The 18,394-nt window shown below is 40.7% G+C and overlaps 1 protein-coding gene across 1 annotated transcript in view; it reads left to right on the forward strand.

Moving 5' to 3' along the window:
• Nucleotides 1-18,394, forward strand: part of ube4a (ubiquitination factor E4A (UFD2 homolog, yeast)) — a 60,357-nt gene that overhangs the window by 18,330 nt on the left and 23,633 nt on the right. The window contains exons 5-12 of the mRNA XM_059638909.1: nucleotides 5,067-5,219; nucleotides 5,365-5,524; nucleotides 6,592-6,794; nucleotides 8,355-8,546; nucleotides 9,792-10,125; nucleotides 11,927-12,053; nucleotides 12,797-13,104; nucleotides 14,581-14,713. Coding sequence (XP_059494892.1) covers nucleotides 5,067-5,219; nucleotides 5,365-5,524; nucleotides 6,592-6,794; nucleotides 8,355-8,546; nucleotides 9,792-10,125; nucleotides 11,927-12,053; nucleotides 12,797-13,104; nucleotides 14,581-14,713 — 1,610 coding nt within the window. The remainder of the gene's footprint in view (nucleotides 1-5,066; nucleotides 5,220-5,364; nucleotides 5,525-6,591; nucleotides 6,795-8,354; nucleotides 8,547-9,791; nucleotides 10,126-11,926; nucleotides 12,054-12,796; nucleotides 13,105-14,580; nucleotides 14,714-18,394) is intronic.

Raw genomic sequence — 18,394 nt, forward strand, 5'->3', positions numbered from 1 at the left:
ACAAACTCATCCAGCCTATCCCATCCAAATACAAAATTGTCGCCATTGGTTATTTTTAATGCCAGAGCTGGTCTTGATAGCCAGGCATGAAACATATTGTTCAGAAACCATGGAGTTGGAAGCTGCAATGGAAGTGGATATCTACTCTTGGAACTCTGCAGACAACCAATAGCACCTTTCAACTCAAGACCACATGGATGCATTTCCACTCTGAATACTGGCATCTGGCAGACTATGTATTAGTGCATCAATGACACCTAAAGGACACCCTGTATGTTAGAATTGTGCCTGGTGCTGACTGTCACACAGGCCACTGACTGTATTTCCATTTCAAGACCTGGAGGAAACCCATCAAAAAAATCGAGTCAACAACTTGCTAACCTCATCTTGCAGGGCTAAGTATTAAGTATCCTTGCAGACCAGTTTGAAACATGGTGCTCCCACTGCAGTTTTCACTCGAGCAACTCTGGGGCCAACAAAGTTGTAGTATTGGATACTTCTGTCAACGACATTGGACCCAGAAAAGAGGAGGAGGACAGGGATAGATTTAATGAAAATGACAAGGAAGCCTGCGCTCATCTAACAGTAGAGGTCAGCTTATTGGGGGCACCTCACTTAGCTAGCCATCCATCAGAAAAAAGACAACCTGCTATTAAGTATGCAGCAACCTTCAGTGTAAACTGAGGGTCACCCAAATCGATTGGTTGATTGCTTCTAGAAAGAAGTCAACTGCACACTGATACAGGTGGCATGAGTTTCTATGAAGCACTTCAATCTGTCACGGATCAACACATCAAACCCAGAACTCCCTGAGAAGCACCCATAACATGACGCTGCACATGAACAAGGAGTCAGCCTGGATCTCCGGTTGGAGTACTTGGGAAACATTTTCCATCACTAAGAGCGCAGGAGTGATACTGAAATCATCAGTATCAAATAACTGCCTGCTATGGAAGAATTGGGTGAAAGCCCAACTTCCAACACAACAGCTGGAGGAAATCATGACCATCATCAACCAGATGAAGAGCAGCAAAGTCCCTTTGTCGACCATGAGAATGCCACCAGAAGCCTTAAATCATGGTAGGCATGTCCTTTGAAACACACTCTGAGATTTGATGGTCTGCAGTGAATGGGGCAGGATGTCATGGGATATTGGCATTGCCACTATTGTCACGTTGTACAAAAACAAAGGAGAAAAGTAACATTACCCCAACTTCCGTGGGATCACCCTCCTTTCCTATTGCTGGAAAGATCCTGGCTAGAATATTTCTAAGCAGGCTTATGCATCACTGAAGAAAACTACCTAGAGGGCTAGAGCAGTTTCAGATAGAGCAGAAACACTGTAAACGTGGCATATTTACTCAGACAAACTTAAGAAAAATGATGACAGAAGAAAAGTTTGTGCATCACTTTTGTAGACCTCCCCAAGGCATTTGAAACTATGAGCAGATTCAGATTTTGGAGATTCTGTGAAAAACGTAGATGCCTGTCCAGGTTCCTGACTATGGTAAAGTAGTTATAAGAAAATCAATATGAGCAGGTTGAGCACAACAGCTTGAGTCCCTTTTGAATCATCAGAGGCATGAAGCAAGGATATGTACTGACTCTGACGTTTTTCACCAGCATGATGCTGCAACAGGCAACAGATGACCTTCAGGGAATTTGTGCTTGCTTCTGGGCCCCTGACAGCAACAGTCTTCAAGGTCCACAAAGACTGTGCTATTCTGGCCCACAGTCCTTCAGGTCTGCAAAATGTAACAAGGCAGCTGAACTTCTTTGGCTACAAATCCATTTAAAGAAAACTGAAGTCCAGCATCAGCCTGTACATCAAGTAGAATATAGACAATTGAGCTTTGTCATTCGAGGGAACCAAGCTGGATCCATCAAGCAATTTATCTAATTGGGGAGCATCAATTTGTTTTGATGCTGCTGTAAACGAAGAAGTGGACAATAGACTTTAAAAGCAGGTATTTGGTGCGCTGTACAAACTTCAATTTCTGAGTACAGGCTAAACTCAGTGTACAAAGCCATAGTCTCTCAACCCATTTGCACAATGCTGGGTCATGTATCCTGTATGTTTTCTAAGTACTTTCGTCACTGCTACCCCTCTGCAGCATCCTAAAGATCTGTTGCCAAGACTTCATTTCAGACATTGAAACCCTTGAAACTGCTCAACATCACCTACATCAAAATCATTCTCCTGCAAAGTCAATTGCGTTGGGCAGTCGCAAGCACAGATAGACAATATCCCTCCCTGTGTGCCATGTTGATCATCAGTGGGAAGCACAGGCTACAGGTTATGATGTCTGAAGTTGCCACACTACAGACTTCTAGTGAGACTGAGTGTAGAGGCAGCATGAAAGAGAGAATTGGGGGTGGGGATAGATCCAGTTCTCCCAGCAGTGACAACACCTTGACGTAGTCTTGCTATGGAAGAATCTGCTGCTCATGGATAGGCCTAACCACACACCAGTGCACCTGAAACAAATGAGTACAACTTCCCTAAAGTTCTTGACAATGTAGACATACCAAGAATTAAAATTGGAAATGATTTATTGCTATGCAATATTACTGTTCGTAGAAATGTTTTTATATGGGAAAATGGTAAGGTAAGCATCCTGTTTCAGAAGGTTTACATGCATCTTTTTGTAGATCGAACCTTAAATAGACTGAGATAATTACTTATTGCTAAGAGCATTCCATTAGTAAGTAATGCTTATTCCTGGGATTGAGGGATTCATGTGTAAAATGGGAAATCCTCATGTAAGCCAGATGGTGCAACAAAGCAGTAAGCCACAGAACAGTATTAGTATATTTTTAGTAACAGACCAGAAAGTGCCTAGTTCAAATCTTCACCTCTAATACATTGATTAACCTCACTCAGGGCAGCAATTATTTAAGAATCCTTATAATGTGGCAATGTTTTACAGAAATGCATTCACCCATTTAACCTATCATTCCAATAGTTTTCTTACTGTGATTCTGGGGCTAATATGTTGTATTCCCTATAACAACAGGAGATCCTTAAGTATTTTGTAAAGCTTGCTATTGTTTGTAATTCATCATTTATGCTGATAACTTGTTCCGCAGTTCTATTAACCTGTTAACAAAAAGGTTGGCTCTGTTTCCTCCTTCGTTTTGTTTGCCATACTTTTAAACTCCATCAGCAAGTTCTTGTATTCTCTAGATGAATTGATAAAATCAGATGAGATAAAGGTATTTAAATTCATAAAGGGTCTGGACACAATAGATGAGAGATTTGTTCCCATTGGCAGAAAAGTAAAGAATCAGAAGATACTGATATGAGGTGATTGGCAAAAAGAATAATGGCAACAAGAGGAAAAGCATTTTATGCAACAAGTGATTATGATCTGGAATGCACTGCCAAAGAATGTGGGTAAAGGTAGATTTAAATGGGTCCGTCAGACAACCGTTGGAAATGTATCGAAAGAGAAACGAGGAAAATGCAGGAATTAGAAATTGGTGAATCGGTGTAGAGCGCTGGTTTGGACACTATGGGTTGAATGACGACCTATGCTGTAACTATTCTCTAACTAAGTATCCATTTGAGTTTTTTTTCTCCTGGAATAAATACTGCTGAGCCTTGGTATGTCCCTTAAGTAGGAGTTCTCGGGCCAGATATCAATCTGACCTTTTCAGATGCATTGATCTCCTCTAGTCAAGTATTGAACCCAAAAATGGACTTATTCTCTTAAGTGCTGATGAGATATGAAGACTTGTAAGCCATCAAGCTGAGCTAGATCTCACCTTGATCTCAGCAATAGATAAATTGTTGACAATGTATTTGTGAACCAGTTTTTTAGAAAGTGTCATCTGGTTGCTGGATAAGTTACTTTTCTGTTTGGCATCTGGGAGACACCTGAAGCTGATTTTCTTCCTATCTTCTGCACAAGGTATTAAACCTTAGTTGATTGAGCAATAGGGAATCAAGATTTAGTGCCTCGACTGCTTGGCTGTCAGTACCAGGAGGTGCAATTATCTCAGGTCAATACTGTAATTTTCTTTCCAAACTAATGCCTCGCCTCTGCTTTAAGAACCTCTCTTTATGTCCTCATAATTCTCTCTTAGTCAAGATCGATAAGTTATGATAATTTGAAATTGCAGGTGCTATTTAAAGTTTGTGTGTTCAGTAACTCTGTTTTTCTAATTTATGTTTTCATATGTGTACTTTAACAATTGGCAGCCATTAAATGTCTGTAAGTACCGTGGTGCCTCTCCAAATTGAATTCCTGTTTGAAGAAACTGCTTGAAATGCACTTTTTACTTGTAGTGATTAAGTCTCAAAAACACATCTTAAATCTACAAATTCACAACATTTCAATTTAAAAAGCAATGACTTCATACTCTGATTAGGACCTGATGCATGAAGAGGAAGCCAGAAGGGGAAGTTCTGATTATTTTTATAATAGGTTTTCTTCCATTATAATTTGTTTCAGGAACATTATGATCCATATGACCTAGGTTTTGCTGTGAACTTCTGAGAAGTGTGAGAAGACACGATGTAAAAACAAATCATTTGTTTTAAAAATTTTTTTTAAAAATTCACAGGGTATCAGTATTCTTGGCAAGATAAGCATGATTTGCTTATCCCTAATGCCCTTGTGAAGCTGAAAGTGGAAGAACAAAGTTTTATGTTTAAAACTTGTTTTCAATCTATATTTTTCTTCTGTTTAATTGAAATAGATGAATGGTTAACTAGGCCAATGGTGCAGAGACTTGCAAGTTTGCTGTTTTTCTCTAAGGCTGCAACTTGTAAAATCCTTACTAAAGTATTAAATATTCTCTCGTTAGCAGTTAGTACAGTTCAGTTGTCTGTCTATTGCCAGCATGTTCTATAGTGATGGCACCTGTACAAACTATATTTAACATGTTGGATGTTGAGCAATGCCGTGAGCTTGGATCAGCATTTTGCCTTCATTGGTGAATAGGCAATTCAAAACAATGGGAGTGAATGAGAAATGATATTCGACGAAGAATTGTGTACTCAGATTGGTATCTGAATGATGCATGAAATCGATAATGATGAACATTGTCATCTTTAATAGGCTTTGTTCACTCGGATGCTGCTTCCAGAACCAGGGACTCGCTTGATCTGTATGACATCAGGGAATGTTATTAATATGTCAGCTGATCGAGATGCTGGAGAGAAGGAAGTTATTAAGTACCTGTTTGCTTGTTTTCAAAGAGCGAAAGGAGAGGTATGTACTTCTGAGAACCTGCCATTGCCTGGATTAGTATTTTGGATGATTTTATTTTTGAGTGTCCATTTTCTCCCTTTGTCCTGTGTTTGAGAATTGGGCTTTCTCTTTCCAACGACTTTGAAAATATAAATTCTCTCAACAGATTACAAAGGTCCCAGAAAACCTGTTGACTTACGCTCTTCGTTGTAAGGCTCTGACTGTGTCCAACACACGCACAGTCCTTCTCACACCTGAGATCTACATCAATCAGAATGTTTATGAACAAGTCGTTGATTTGCTTCTTGAAGGAGTAAGTGGACCACGTAAGTAAATAATTCTGGTATTTCTCTGAACTTGTGCATTGGAGTGCAAGATGCTGCATTGGCTTGAGTTATGTGTTCTGTCTCATCTTGAGGCGGGGAAATAAATACGTTTGTGTATTTTAAAAAAAAATAAAATGAGAGCTTGCAATTCAATGTCTCTCTCAAACTTGGGGTGCTGTCCAAAGGTATTTCATATTTAATTAAGTACTTTTGAAATGATCAATGGCTAATAGTATCAATCTAGTGATTGAATGATGTATTTCAAATTGACCATTTTATTACCCGACTCATTATCGTCAGCAAATAAAAACCCTGTAGTACATTTCTTTATGTAGCACATAGTTAGATAATGAAGTGCGTTGCTACATTGAAAGGTTTTGTGAAGCAACGTGTGAATTCTTTAAGGGAACATTATATAGTTGTTTAAAGCTGATGAAGTTATAGGGCTGTGAGGAGAGAGCATAGGAGTGTTTTGGTTTTGGACGTCTTTAAAAAGATGGAGCACATGACTTCTTGCACCACTTTAAGCTTCGCTGATTCTAACTTGGTGCATTTGGAAGCTGGGTTTAACAATAGTGATGTTTGATTAAATTAATCATGGGCGGAATTCTGACAAAACAATTCAAGTACTCAGTGAGTAGAGCCCTCTTTACATCCTATACTATCATTGTAATGAAAGGCTGTCCAAAGTTACATTGACAGTGTGGTACTATTTAAATATGACGAAGTAATAACATCTTAAAGGTCATGATAGATGTAGGTAGGGAAGACTAACTTGGTTCATCCATCTAGAATTAAGTTGTAGTCTCTTCCCTCCTGCCCCCGCCATCAATATCAAATTCTAACCATTTTGCAAATAATTCCAGAACTTTTGTTTCTGGTACTATATCCCAGTTATTCCATATGCTAATCATTCTTTGTATGAACAAAACTTCTGCTTTCAGTACCAAGAATGCCCTTTCCATTAAAATAGACCCGTGGTTAATATCCTATCGTTCCATGTTTACCATGTTCTTGATCGATTATACAGTGAAATGCGCAGTGTGATTATTCTGTTACTTACACAGATTTTGAAGATGTTACAGAATTTATGGATGATGTGATAGCTACCTTAAAGTCAGATGAAGAGGTCCGGACATTCAATGAAGTCATGTTTCCAGTGTTGGACATCTTATTGCGGCGCATCAAGGAGTTGGACCTTTGCCACATAATGCTATATGGTTACCTGGACATCCTTCTTTATGTTACCCGACAGCCTGAACTGGCACAAGTAAGAAATTTCTAAATTACTCTGGGTTTTATCTAGTTTGCTGCTCTTGATCAGCTTGGTACCTGCTGCGTATTGAGACCTATCCAAAGCAAGCTACAGAGGAACTTGCAGAGTTTCAATTGATGCAGTTGGATTGCGATGTTTGTGTGTCATTGTACATAGCAAAGTCCATAAAGCTCACACAGGTTACCAAATTTGGAGATAGCTAAGTGTTATTATGTGTACTGCTTATTGTATAAGTATACAAAACCCTACCTTTATTAAGGCAGCATATTTGTAAGCTTTCTAATCCACCCCCTTCCAATTTAAGTATTCCTTGAAGCATTATGTGATTGTTATGCGATTGACCCTCATAGCAGATTTACTGTCTCAAATGTTTATTTAACCAATCATCAACCATGCCCTGAGGAATAAGTGCCGGCTTGGATCAGGTATCAGAATAAGTGAGGATCAACTTGCTGTCAGTTTCCTGTCACATTGGAGACAGCTGAACTGCAAAGGAACCATCAGTTCCTTCATCTTTTCACCTCCCTCCCTAATGTAAAGGACAGTCACAAAACAACAGGTGTACATTGTGATGTGAGGTCTTTGATTCTTACAGAAAATGCCTTAGTTTCTCCTGCCAATGTATTGTGCTGCTTGGTTGTATAGGAAAAACATTCTGAAATAATAAGGCTGAAGTTAGCTGGATGATGTGGTTTCCCATTTAAACTTATCAGAAATCTGACCAAAGTGTGTCTGCTCTTGTGTTTTTAAATTATGTTTAATTTTGATAAGCTGTGAAACCTTGGGCTAGGAATTGCATTTCATTTTTGATAAAGGTAGAAAAAGTTCCTAGTATACTGTGTTCAGGGGTCAATAAATGATTTGTAATAGCTATTTGTAGGGTGTGATTTCGTGTTATTGTTGACTGGTAACTGGGACTGCAGATCATAAAGCTGGACACAAGTTGTGTACCGAACATTAGCTGTAATTAATGGAAAACTGTCTTCAGCATATACCCAAATGTCTGATTTGCCACATTGCAGACACCCAAGCTTGTACTGTAAAGTTTGGAAATGACCCCATAGTGCACTAACCATTCACTAGTGCCTCCACTTAAAAACAAGAGCCCTCTATGGGGATGAGGACTGCTCTAGAAGTGTACCTGAGCCGGCTTTCTGATTTGTTTTCTGTCTCTGTCCGACTCTCCAGAGCTGCTTGATTTCCAGTTGCCCCCTCATACTTTGTTCAGCTGACTTAGTTTGTTTCTGTCATATCTGAAACTGTATACTAGGTGTGTATCACCACTGATCGGAACCTTACCCTCACACAACATTTCCAAATGCAGCTTCCAGCAGGTCTACTGGATGGTAATCGAAAGTCTGATTATTGAAAATAATTCTTCTATTGTCTTCTATGTCTATGTGACATATGGATTAAGACCATTTACCTGTACTATGCATTTAAGAATTCCTCCTGTTAATGTGTGTTTCTGTGAAGTTGCTAATTATCTTCAATGTACAAAAATAAAATTAACATCATAAAGTTGAAATGATTGCAATTTATTTCCCTCAACAGGTTTTCTTGAAGCATATTGAGCCAAAGGATCCAAAGAACGGTAACCTATATCAGCAGACCCTGCTGGGGACTATCTTAAACATATCTTGTTTGCTGAAAACTCCAGGACTGGTGGAGAATCACTTGTACTTTTTGAATCCTTCGAGATCTAGTCCTCAGGAGATTAAAGTTCAAGAATCAAACATTCACCAGGTGGATTATTTTTATGGGCTGGGGTGTTGTGCAGTTTTTCTCTCCATCCAACCTATCTGGTCGTATGCTGTCTCATGCTCACTGGATGGGCTTTACTGTGACTTCTGCCAATATCAGTCTTGTTCCAGTTTGAAAGAGGTTCTCAAAAATTATAATGCTCATGAGAGAATGTTCAGAGCTATCCCATCAGTAAACGAATATTGTCTCTGGTTTCCCTCCTCTTATTTCCTTTTATCCTTTTCTCGACCAACCATAATTTGGCTGAAATCGTAGACCAGCAATTGGGTGTTGGATCCTTCAGAATTTTGTGTTTCTTTCCACTCTTGACCCCACCCAGGGGATATATGGCACCTTGCATTGCTGTTCTAATTTTACCTTTTAGTTTTTAGTGGATTAAATTTTATCTCCTCTTGAGCTCGCTACCTCTTCGTTCCACCTGTACTGATGGATAGTCACTGATTATTCTGATGCATTTCACTGCATTTCAGTTGTGCTGTCCTGCCTGCTGAGAATTTCTGCAGCTGTTTCAGTTGCTTAAAGTCAACTAATTTAGTGTTAACTTTCACTTGGATGTCAGCTGTGGCTGAATGGTAGTATTTTTACTTGCAGGTCAGGTATTTGTGGGTTCAAATCCACTATATACTTGAACTTATAATCTGTGCTGACATGTCAGTACTGAAGGACTGCTACATTGCTGAAGATTAACTTGAGGCCTGTCCCCGTCCACCTGCTTAGGTAGATATGGGCATAATTTGAAGAGGTGGCACCCTTGCAGTTTCCTAGACAACATCATGCCTCTCGTTCATTCGTTCTTCATGGGCCTCTGCTGTGTGCACTGCATAAACAATAACGCTTGCTTCTGGAACTGCAAAAAGTAAATCTCCGTTGTAAAGTTCTGTGGGACATCTCAAGGGGTATGATACTGCTCAAAATATATAACATTCTTTATTGCAGTACGTTACCAAGAACATGGAGTAGGTGATGCCTTAGTTTGTGGAATTTTACATATGTCAAGCTTGTTATCTACATGACTTAGATAGCTAAGTGTATTTTTGTTCTTAAACTTTGATTCCAATACTTTTGTTATCATCCCTTTTACACAAGAATTTGCAGTTAACTAAAATTGAGCAGATGTAGCTTTCCCACCAATCATGTGTTAGCTTATTGGCAGATTACTTCATGTGTTTTGTAACACCGTCTCGTATTTGGTAAGGTTACTCAGAATATTCTTGCTTTCATTTGCAGTTCATGACGCAATTGCATGATAAAATTCATCAGATTCTACGGAACCTCATCCAGCTTTCCCCGGATACTAAGCATTGTATCCTTTCCTGGCTCGGAAACTGCCTCCATGCCAACTCGGGACGGACAAAAATCTGGGCCAATCAGATGCCTGAGCTCTTCTTCCAAATGTATGCATCAGATGCCTTCTTCCTGAACCTTGCTGCTGCTTTGCTAAAACTCTGTCAACCCTTCTGCAAACCAAAGTCTTCTAAACTGCTGACTTTCAACCCTACTTATTGTAGCTTGAAAGACTTGAATGAAGAGGAGCGGAAAAGCAGAAATGTACATATCAAAGGTGTGGCTGAGCAATAAATTGATTACTTTTGCTTTTAGTTAACCAGCAGTATTTCAGCACAATGGGTGATATCAATATCTGTTATTTTGCACAAAATCTTGGTGTTAGGCACTGCTTTAGTCAGTAACATATATCTGGCTGTGTTTGTTGAAATCAAACTTGCAACAGAAGGTGTGGAAGCGAAAACTAGACCCAATACTAGATCCTGGTGGAGTGGCATGGCCCCACTTGATGCTGATAGCTCACAATGTGCTGTTTGCCAGAGGCATGTGTGAATTTTTATTTAAAGCTCAACCCTATATTTCTGTGGTTTTCAGACTTTTCCTAGTTAGGCGCATCCTCCATACATATTGATATACTCACACCAATGCATTTCCAAACTTTGGCACACTCCTCGGATCTTCCAGTGAAGATTTCATGTGCCACTCAAAAGAAGACAGTGCAGAAATGAGGTTGGAGGTAATTCAGCATATTCCAGCCTGATCTGAATTCTGGTTCCCTGTGTGCTGGCTAAGATTCATGTTTTGACCAAAGTTATCAATAATAAAGTGAAACTACCCATTTGTCTGATTTTGCAAGTTTTTTTTTAGATTCCCTTTGGCCCAACGAGTCCACACCACTACGTGAAGCATCCCACCCAGACCCATCCCCCTATAACCCACACACCCCTGAACACTATGGGCAATCTAGCATGACCGATCCACCTAGCCTGCACATCTTTGGACTGTGGGAGGAAACTGGAGGAAACCCACGCAGACACGGGGAGAATGTGCAAACTCCACACAGATTGTCACCCAAGGCTGGAATCGAACCCGGATCCCTGGCGCTGTGAGGCTGCAGTGCTTACCACTGAGCCACAGTGCCGCCCATAAAGTGTGCAAAATTGCTGCTGTACTGGTCAGCGCAACTTTCTGCACTGAATCAAGAATGAAAGTGTGTGAGAGAAGTTAAGGGATTGATTGAAAGAGAGGAGGAGCAGAGGGTTAGGAAATTGATTGTGAGATGGGGGTGTGGCAAAAAAGAAACAGGTCATGAGGGTGATTTCCAGGGGGAGGTGGGTCAAGACAGTGAAGTGGCAAGCGCAGGACAGGTAAATAGCTTGTGCTTTAATGTGGAGCAAAGAACCAAAGACCACATCAGCCTACCTGCCTCCAAACCCATAAATAACAAACTCCGTTAAAGGCGTGAAGCTGGATGAACACAGCAGGCCAAGCAGCATCAGAGGAGCAGGAAAGCTTGACGTTTCAGGTCAGGACCCTTCTTCAGAAATGATCCATTCTATTATCTGACTGTTATCACTGACCTCCCCCTCTATTTATTTGAGACCCTTTCCCCTCCCCCATTTCTGGAGGGGTCATGACCTGAAATGTCAAGCTCTCCTGCTCCTCTGATGCTGCTTGGTCTGCATCCGGCTTCACACCATGTTATTTCAGATTCTCCAGCATTGGCAGTTCCTACTACCTCTGTTAAAGGCAGTTCAGTTGGATCAAGGGCAAATCATAGAGATGGGAAGCCCTTTATTTGCATCCATTAATTCTTCGAGGTTCGGTTCCTAGACATCCGTTTTGACACCCAAACCAATATCATGCTACGTCCTTTTTGCACAGAATGTATGCATAGGTTTTGTGGCATTTTGGACACTTTGCCCAATTTACAGACATTAAAATTGGCATAGACTTACTGAATTCCTAAGCCATGATATGTTACCAGCAGAATATTTGTGTAAAAGCTGCAAACGGTTATGTTGGATATTTTAAATGGGAAATTTTTTTTGGTGAAAATCTTTTCTTTTACCTTTTAGGGTTGGACAAGGAGACCTGTTTGATCCCAATACCTCAGGGACTGGAATCTTCTTTTGCTCAAACATACAACCTGGTTACAGAGAATTTAATCCTGACTCAGTTTGCCTTACACCTAGGTTTTCACAGGTACTGAGAGTGTGTATGCAATTCATTGCATAAGAAGAAATAGTCAGAAAATGCAATAAAAGTAAAATTGGGTCATGTCTTTAACTGCTTAATTTTCCTTTCCTGGGACTATAGGAAAAGGTTTTCCCAATGATCCACTGGCTATGTACCAAGGAGAGGGTTTAAGGGCATGAACCTTATTGAGTGGCTGATAATGGTCAAGGTAGAAGTGAAGGAAGCTTCAATTATTACCCTGACACACCCGCTTCCTGCTAAGTCACAGATCAACCATGATCCCATTGGATGGTGGAGGGAGTGCGAGGGGATGAATGGCCTATTATTTTAAATCAACATAGATGTTTAAGCAAATCTTCACATGCGTGTGAAGTTTCAGTCACCAGCTCATGCAACATGTACAAGTGCTGGTGCATTTTGTGAAATCTTGCTGTTAGTGTTTTTCCTTTGTTGTCTTGAAGGAATTTTCTCCCATCTTACTCCTGGAGACATCAATCCATTGGTTAATTCCTAACAGAAGATGTAAAGTATCTGAGAAGACCAGATTAAGTTTAAAACAAAAAATGTTCTTTAAAATAAAAATGATGGGGAAGGGAATTGTTCATTTTTGATCCCTGGATAAATAGCCATGCCTTCTTGAGCTGCCCTGCTGACACAGGGTCACCCTTGACATCTTGGTTTTGTGGAGTCCCTCTTTCAATGTCCTGCCTCTTCCTTTGATGAGAAAGCCGTATTTTTCACTTTCACAGGTTACACGATCAAATGATAAAGATGAACCAAAGCCTACACCGACTGCAAGTTGCCTGGAGGGAGGCACAGCAGTCTTCCAGTCCAGCTGCAGAAAACCTACGTGAGCAATTTGAACGGCTGATGACAGTTTATTTATCGACGAAAGCAGCTGCCACAGAGCCGCAGATGCTCCAGAACTGTATGAATTTGCAGATTTCCACCACAACAATACTGGTGCAATTTTCTCTGGGCAATCGAGGGACAGAATACATGGAGGTGACCTTCCCACTTCTGGACTTGGAATACTGCATGCTTTCTCATGTTCCAGGTATTTAGCATGCCTTCATGAAGTTTGTGAATCTTGAAGATGATCGCTTTAGATTCTGTGTCGATAGCAATTTTCAAGACAGATCCATTAGTTTTTGTTAGGTAATGCCATCGAGGAATATGGAACGAAGGCAGGTACATGGATTTTGGGCCGAGATTAGTATCCTGGTCAATATTTATTCTTCAAGCAAGGATCCCTGAAAGAGATTATTTGGTGGTCATTAGATTTCTGTTTGTTGGACCTTGCTGTGAATGCACAACCTGACTGCAGCAATTTCTAAATTACAACAATGACTATGATTCACAAGTGCTTCATTAGTTATAAAATGCTTTGGGATGATATGGCGTTATGGAAGTGCAAAACATTATTGCCAAGTTGAATGGTGGAACAGGCTTGAGGACAAATGACCTTGTTCTTTTCCTATGATTTCAAGGATATGTTGACCTTTGGAAAGTGCAATACAGTGGAAATATTTGTATTTTGTTGCTTATCTTTATATAATTGTTAAATAACCTGTCAATGTATGACTTACTAAAGGAAGTGTCTGATCATCTATCTGTTGAGGTGTGGTATTGGTAAGGTTTCCACTTGAATTGTTTTGTTTTGTTATCATTTTTTTCCCATTTTTGGCTATTTCTTCATATTTTTGCTCTCTTCCATAGAAACATTTTTGTTTTTTATTGTATCTTTTTCTCTTTAATGTTTCTAATCCCATTTCCTTATTTGTGAGCAATTTCACAACAAGTCAACTAAAAATGTTTTATTTAGAAACAAATGATATTCTCATTTTATTTTACTACCAGAATGGTTCATCTGATATTAAAAGTAGCTATTGATCATTTCGCAGCCATTTGATATAGGGCCAGCATCTTGCAGCTGTGATGAAGGTTTAGTGCCCTGTGCTCATTATTCACCATGTCCTAGCAATCATCTGAGGTTACGTGTTCCTTTCAATTTCCTAATGTTGCCTTGAAGTACAGGCTCATGGTTAATATCTGTCCTGACTCCAGTGTTGAAATGTGTCTTGTCTGAGTTGCAGTGTACCCTGTAACCTCTATTTGTTTTTTTTTAAAGTTTGCAGGTTCAGTTTCATTACAATGCATCTCTAAACAATGCGCTTCAACAGGGGTGAGTTGGAGTTTGATGCTGAAGGACCAACTGTTCACTGGGGTTTATTTTGCTGTTTGGTGCAGTGGCTGCTGCAGTGATCTTTAGTGACAAGTTTAGTTTATACATTAGAAATGAACAAGGTTTCTTATCTTCTATGTGAAATGTTCCACTAAAATCCACATCCTCTTATGCTGGTGGGTGTTAACAATGGAATGGAATGCTTTAAAGTTTAGCCTCTTAGAAGGGTGAGGTCTATTTGGCAGAAGGCTCTTCAACTCAGTCTAACTGACTGAATCGTAATCCAATTTCAAGCTATTACTGTGTACTGATCCTTTTGATTCATTTCATTTCCTTTCCTTATCACAGAGTTCTTTGCTGACAATCTTGGAGATTTTTTCATCTTTCTACGAAGATTTGCAGATGACATTCTGGAAACTGCAGGAGATTCCCTAGAACAACCTTTACACTTTGTCACTGTGTTCATGGGTAACGTAGAGAGGTAATACTGAAAAACTCCATGACAGAATTCATTAGTGAATCTTTTATCACTCGCACCCAGTGTTTGAGGTTGCTGCAGTTTTTATGTGAGTTATATTGGTCAAAATTGAGAACAGGATTGACTGCCACGACGGGTCATAGTTTTAAGGTGTTAGGAGTAAGGTATAGAGGAGACGTCAGAGGGAGGTTCTTCACCCAGAGAGTTGTGAGCGCATGGAATAGTTTACCAGTGGTAGTAGTGGAAGCGGAGTCATTAGTGACATTTAAGCGACTGCTGGACATGCACATGGACAGCAGTGAATTGAGGGGTATTTAGGTTAGGTTACTTTATTTTTGGATTAGGATTATTCCACGGCACAACATCGTGGGCCAAAGGGCCTGTACTGTGCTGTACTTTTCTACTTTTCTATGTTCTATATTGCTGACAGTGTACTTTCTCATTTAGTAGTATCATAAACGAACAGTTTCCGAGAACTTCTAGCATGGGTAGATGCTGAGTTATTCTCCCTACTCTGATGCAAAAATATACTTTCATCTTCAGAATAGCCCTTTCTACGACATTACTTTGCCATTTTTATATATCGTCTGCATCAGTCTGTTTGCAGACTCATGCAGGTTTGCTATAGAGTTCTGCAGTAGATCTCTTCAGCCAGTCAGACTTCGACTGAGACTGCCCCAATTCATTTTACCTAAAACTGAAAAATCGGCCAAATGTAAGACTTTCATTTGTTACAACCCTCATGCAGCGCACTAACTATTAAAGAGATTTGAATTTCCAGTGACTGAGGAGAAGAATCACATGAAAGACTTCATGTTTTAATACATTTACTGTAACAAACTAAAATCAGCATTGACTCAGCATCACTTAGTAAGTGACTAAATCATTTGACTCAAGAAGAGATGACATGCCATGTCTGTTTGTTAAACTGCACTCAAGCCTCATATCTCTCCTGTGTTTCTACAGGTTCTCTTCTCATTACACCAGTGCGAGTCTTCCATTGTCTTTTTGAAAGTTGCTTCACACAAATGTTCTGAGTATTGTCAAATAGATTTTGAACAACATGGCATTGACTGACAGCTTGTTGGTCTCTGAATTTCTACAAGGTTTGTCCCTTCAAATGGAGAATCAGGTCTATCTAGCACTGTTTGTATAGCCATTAAATTCCTTGATAACACAATGTGAAGCTGGAGGAACACAGCAGGCCAGGCAGCATTAGTGGAACAGGAAAGCTGACCTTTCGGGTTGGGACCCCTCCAGAAATGCAGGAGGGGAAAGGGGCTCAAATAAATAGAGAGGGGGATCGGTGATAGCAGGCAGCTAGTGGAGTGGATAGATGGGAGAAAAGACAGACAGGCCAAGGAGGCGGGGATGAAAGCTAGTAAAAGTGGGTGTAGCTAGGTGGTGGTGGGGATCGATCAGGTGGGAGGAGCGGGTAGGTGGGAGAGAAGACGGACAGGTCAATGAGGTGGGGTTGGGGGTGTGCTGGCCTTGGGATGAGGTCGGGGGGTGGGAGATTTTGAAGATAGTCAAGTCCACATTGAGACCATTGGGTTGTAGGCTTTCAAGGCAGAATATGAGGTGCTGTTCTTCCAGTTGCCAGGTGGCATTGTTGTGACACTGGAGGAGGCCCAGTAGGGACATATCGTTCAGGGAGTGGGAGATGCAGTTGAAGTGGTTCACGACTGGGAGGCGTTGTCGTTTGTTGCGAACAGAGTGTAGGTGCTCGGTAAAGTGGTCTCCGAGCCTCTGCTTGGTCTCAACGACGTAGAGGAGGCCACATCGGGAACAGCGAATACAATAGACCACATTAGCAGATATGCAGGTGAACATCTGTTTGATGTGGTAGGTTTTTTTGGGGCCTGGGTAGCACCTCCTGCAGTTGCAGGGAAAGGTGTCGGGGGTGGTGAGGCTTGTGGAGAGTGTGGAGCGGACGAGGGAGTCATGGAGAAAGCGGTGCCTCTGGAAGGCAGATAAAGGTGAGGAGGGAAATATATCCTTCGTAGTGGGGTCCGATTGTAGGTGGCGGAAGTGACAGAGAATGATGCATTGAATCTGGCGGTTGATGGGGTGATACGTGAGGAGTACAGGAGTACTGTCTTTGTTTTTATTGCGGGGAAGGGTATGAGGGTTAAGGTGAGGGAAATACAAGAGGTGCGGTCGAGGGCTTTTTCGACCGCTGAGGTGGGGAAGTTGCAGCCCTTGAAGTATGAGGACGTCTGGGATGTTCAGGAGTGAAGCACCTCATCTTGAGAGCAGATGCGGCAGAGGCAAAGGAATTGGTAGTAGGGGATCGCATTCTTGTAAGAAGGTGGGTGAGAGGAGATGTAGTCCAAGTAGCTGTGGGTTTCTGTGGGCTTGAAATAGATATCAGTTTTGAGTGATCGCCAGAGATGGAGACAGAGAGGTCTAAGAAGGAGTGAGAGGTTGCAGAGAAGGTCCAGGTGAACTTGAGGTTGGAGTGGAAGGTTTTAGTAAAGTTATTGAACTGTTCGAGCTTCTTGTGGGAGCATGAGGTGGCGCCAGTGCAGTCATCGATGCAGTGGAGGAAGAGTTGGGAGATAGTGTCAGTGAAGCTGCAGAATAGTTTCCTTGTTCTTTTCACACCCAGCAACATCTCTCTCACTCTTCACTATACTTGGGTTTCAATAAGACTTGGCCCAGCCCACTAAATCCCACAGTCACCAGATCACAGCTGATTGTTGGTCACACACCATTGTTTATTACTCAGTTTTATCTTGAATTAAAGATACAGTTCAAGCCTTAAACATGGGAAGTGATGGCATAGTGGTATTAATGTTAGACTGTGAACTAAGAGAGTTAGGTAATATTCTGGGACCCAGGTTTGAATCCCACCAAGGAAAGATGATGAAACTTGAACTCAATAAAAACCTGAAATTAAGCATCTAATGATGAGCATGAAACTGTTGACAGTTTTTCCCTGAATTGACCTGATTTGCTAATGTCCTTCAGGAAGGGAAATCTGCCAGCCTTACCTGGTCTTGCCTGTCTATGATTCCAGACCTGCAGCAATTAGGTTGGCTTTAATTAGACTCTGGACAATTAGGGATGGTCAATAAATGGTCAGTGATATCCACATTCCATAAATTAATTAATTGAAAATCCCATTGATCTATGTTGGATTCAGATCTAGGTTTTGGTTGAAAGGTTGATGTTGTAACTTATCTGTTCCTTTTGAGCAAGGTTAATTAATAAAATAGCTGCTTTGCTATAGATGATCATTTTGAAACCCGAGGTCAGTTCTCAATCTAGATTCTTGCTCAAGCTTTCCCCGAGTTGTCAAATTTGCATTATTTACATATATCGTCGAGACTTTAATGGAAACCTTTTAGAGCCTGTATTGCTCAATTGTACCTCCTCGAAAATCAGTTAAGAAATACTGCTGGTGTAGTTATGTGTGAGTTACGTACTGTCTGGGGAAAGGGCAAGGGATTGGGACTAACTGTAAAACTTCACCAAATTAGCAGCCCTACCTCAGTTTAGCAAATGATCATTTCCTTTGCTGTTTCATTCTGTGATTCTTTGAAAGGTTAGGAAGTGGCAGGCTTTTAAGAATGAGATAACAAGAGTTGAGAGACAGTATGTTTCTGTTAGTCTGAAGGGCAAGGCTGGTAGGTGTAGGGAATGCTGGATGATTAGAGAAATTGAAGCTCTGGCCAAGAA

This window comes from Stegostoma tigrinum, chromosome 32, assembly GCF_030684315.1.
Source record: "Stegostoma tigrinum isolate sSteTig4 chromosome 32, sSteTig4.hap1, whole genome shotgun sequence".
Classification (NCBI taxonomy): Eukaryota; Metazoa; Chordata; class Chondrichthyes; order Orectolobiformes; family Stegostomatidae; genus Stegostoma; species Stegostoma tigrinum.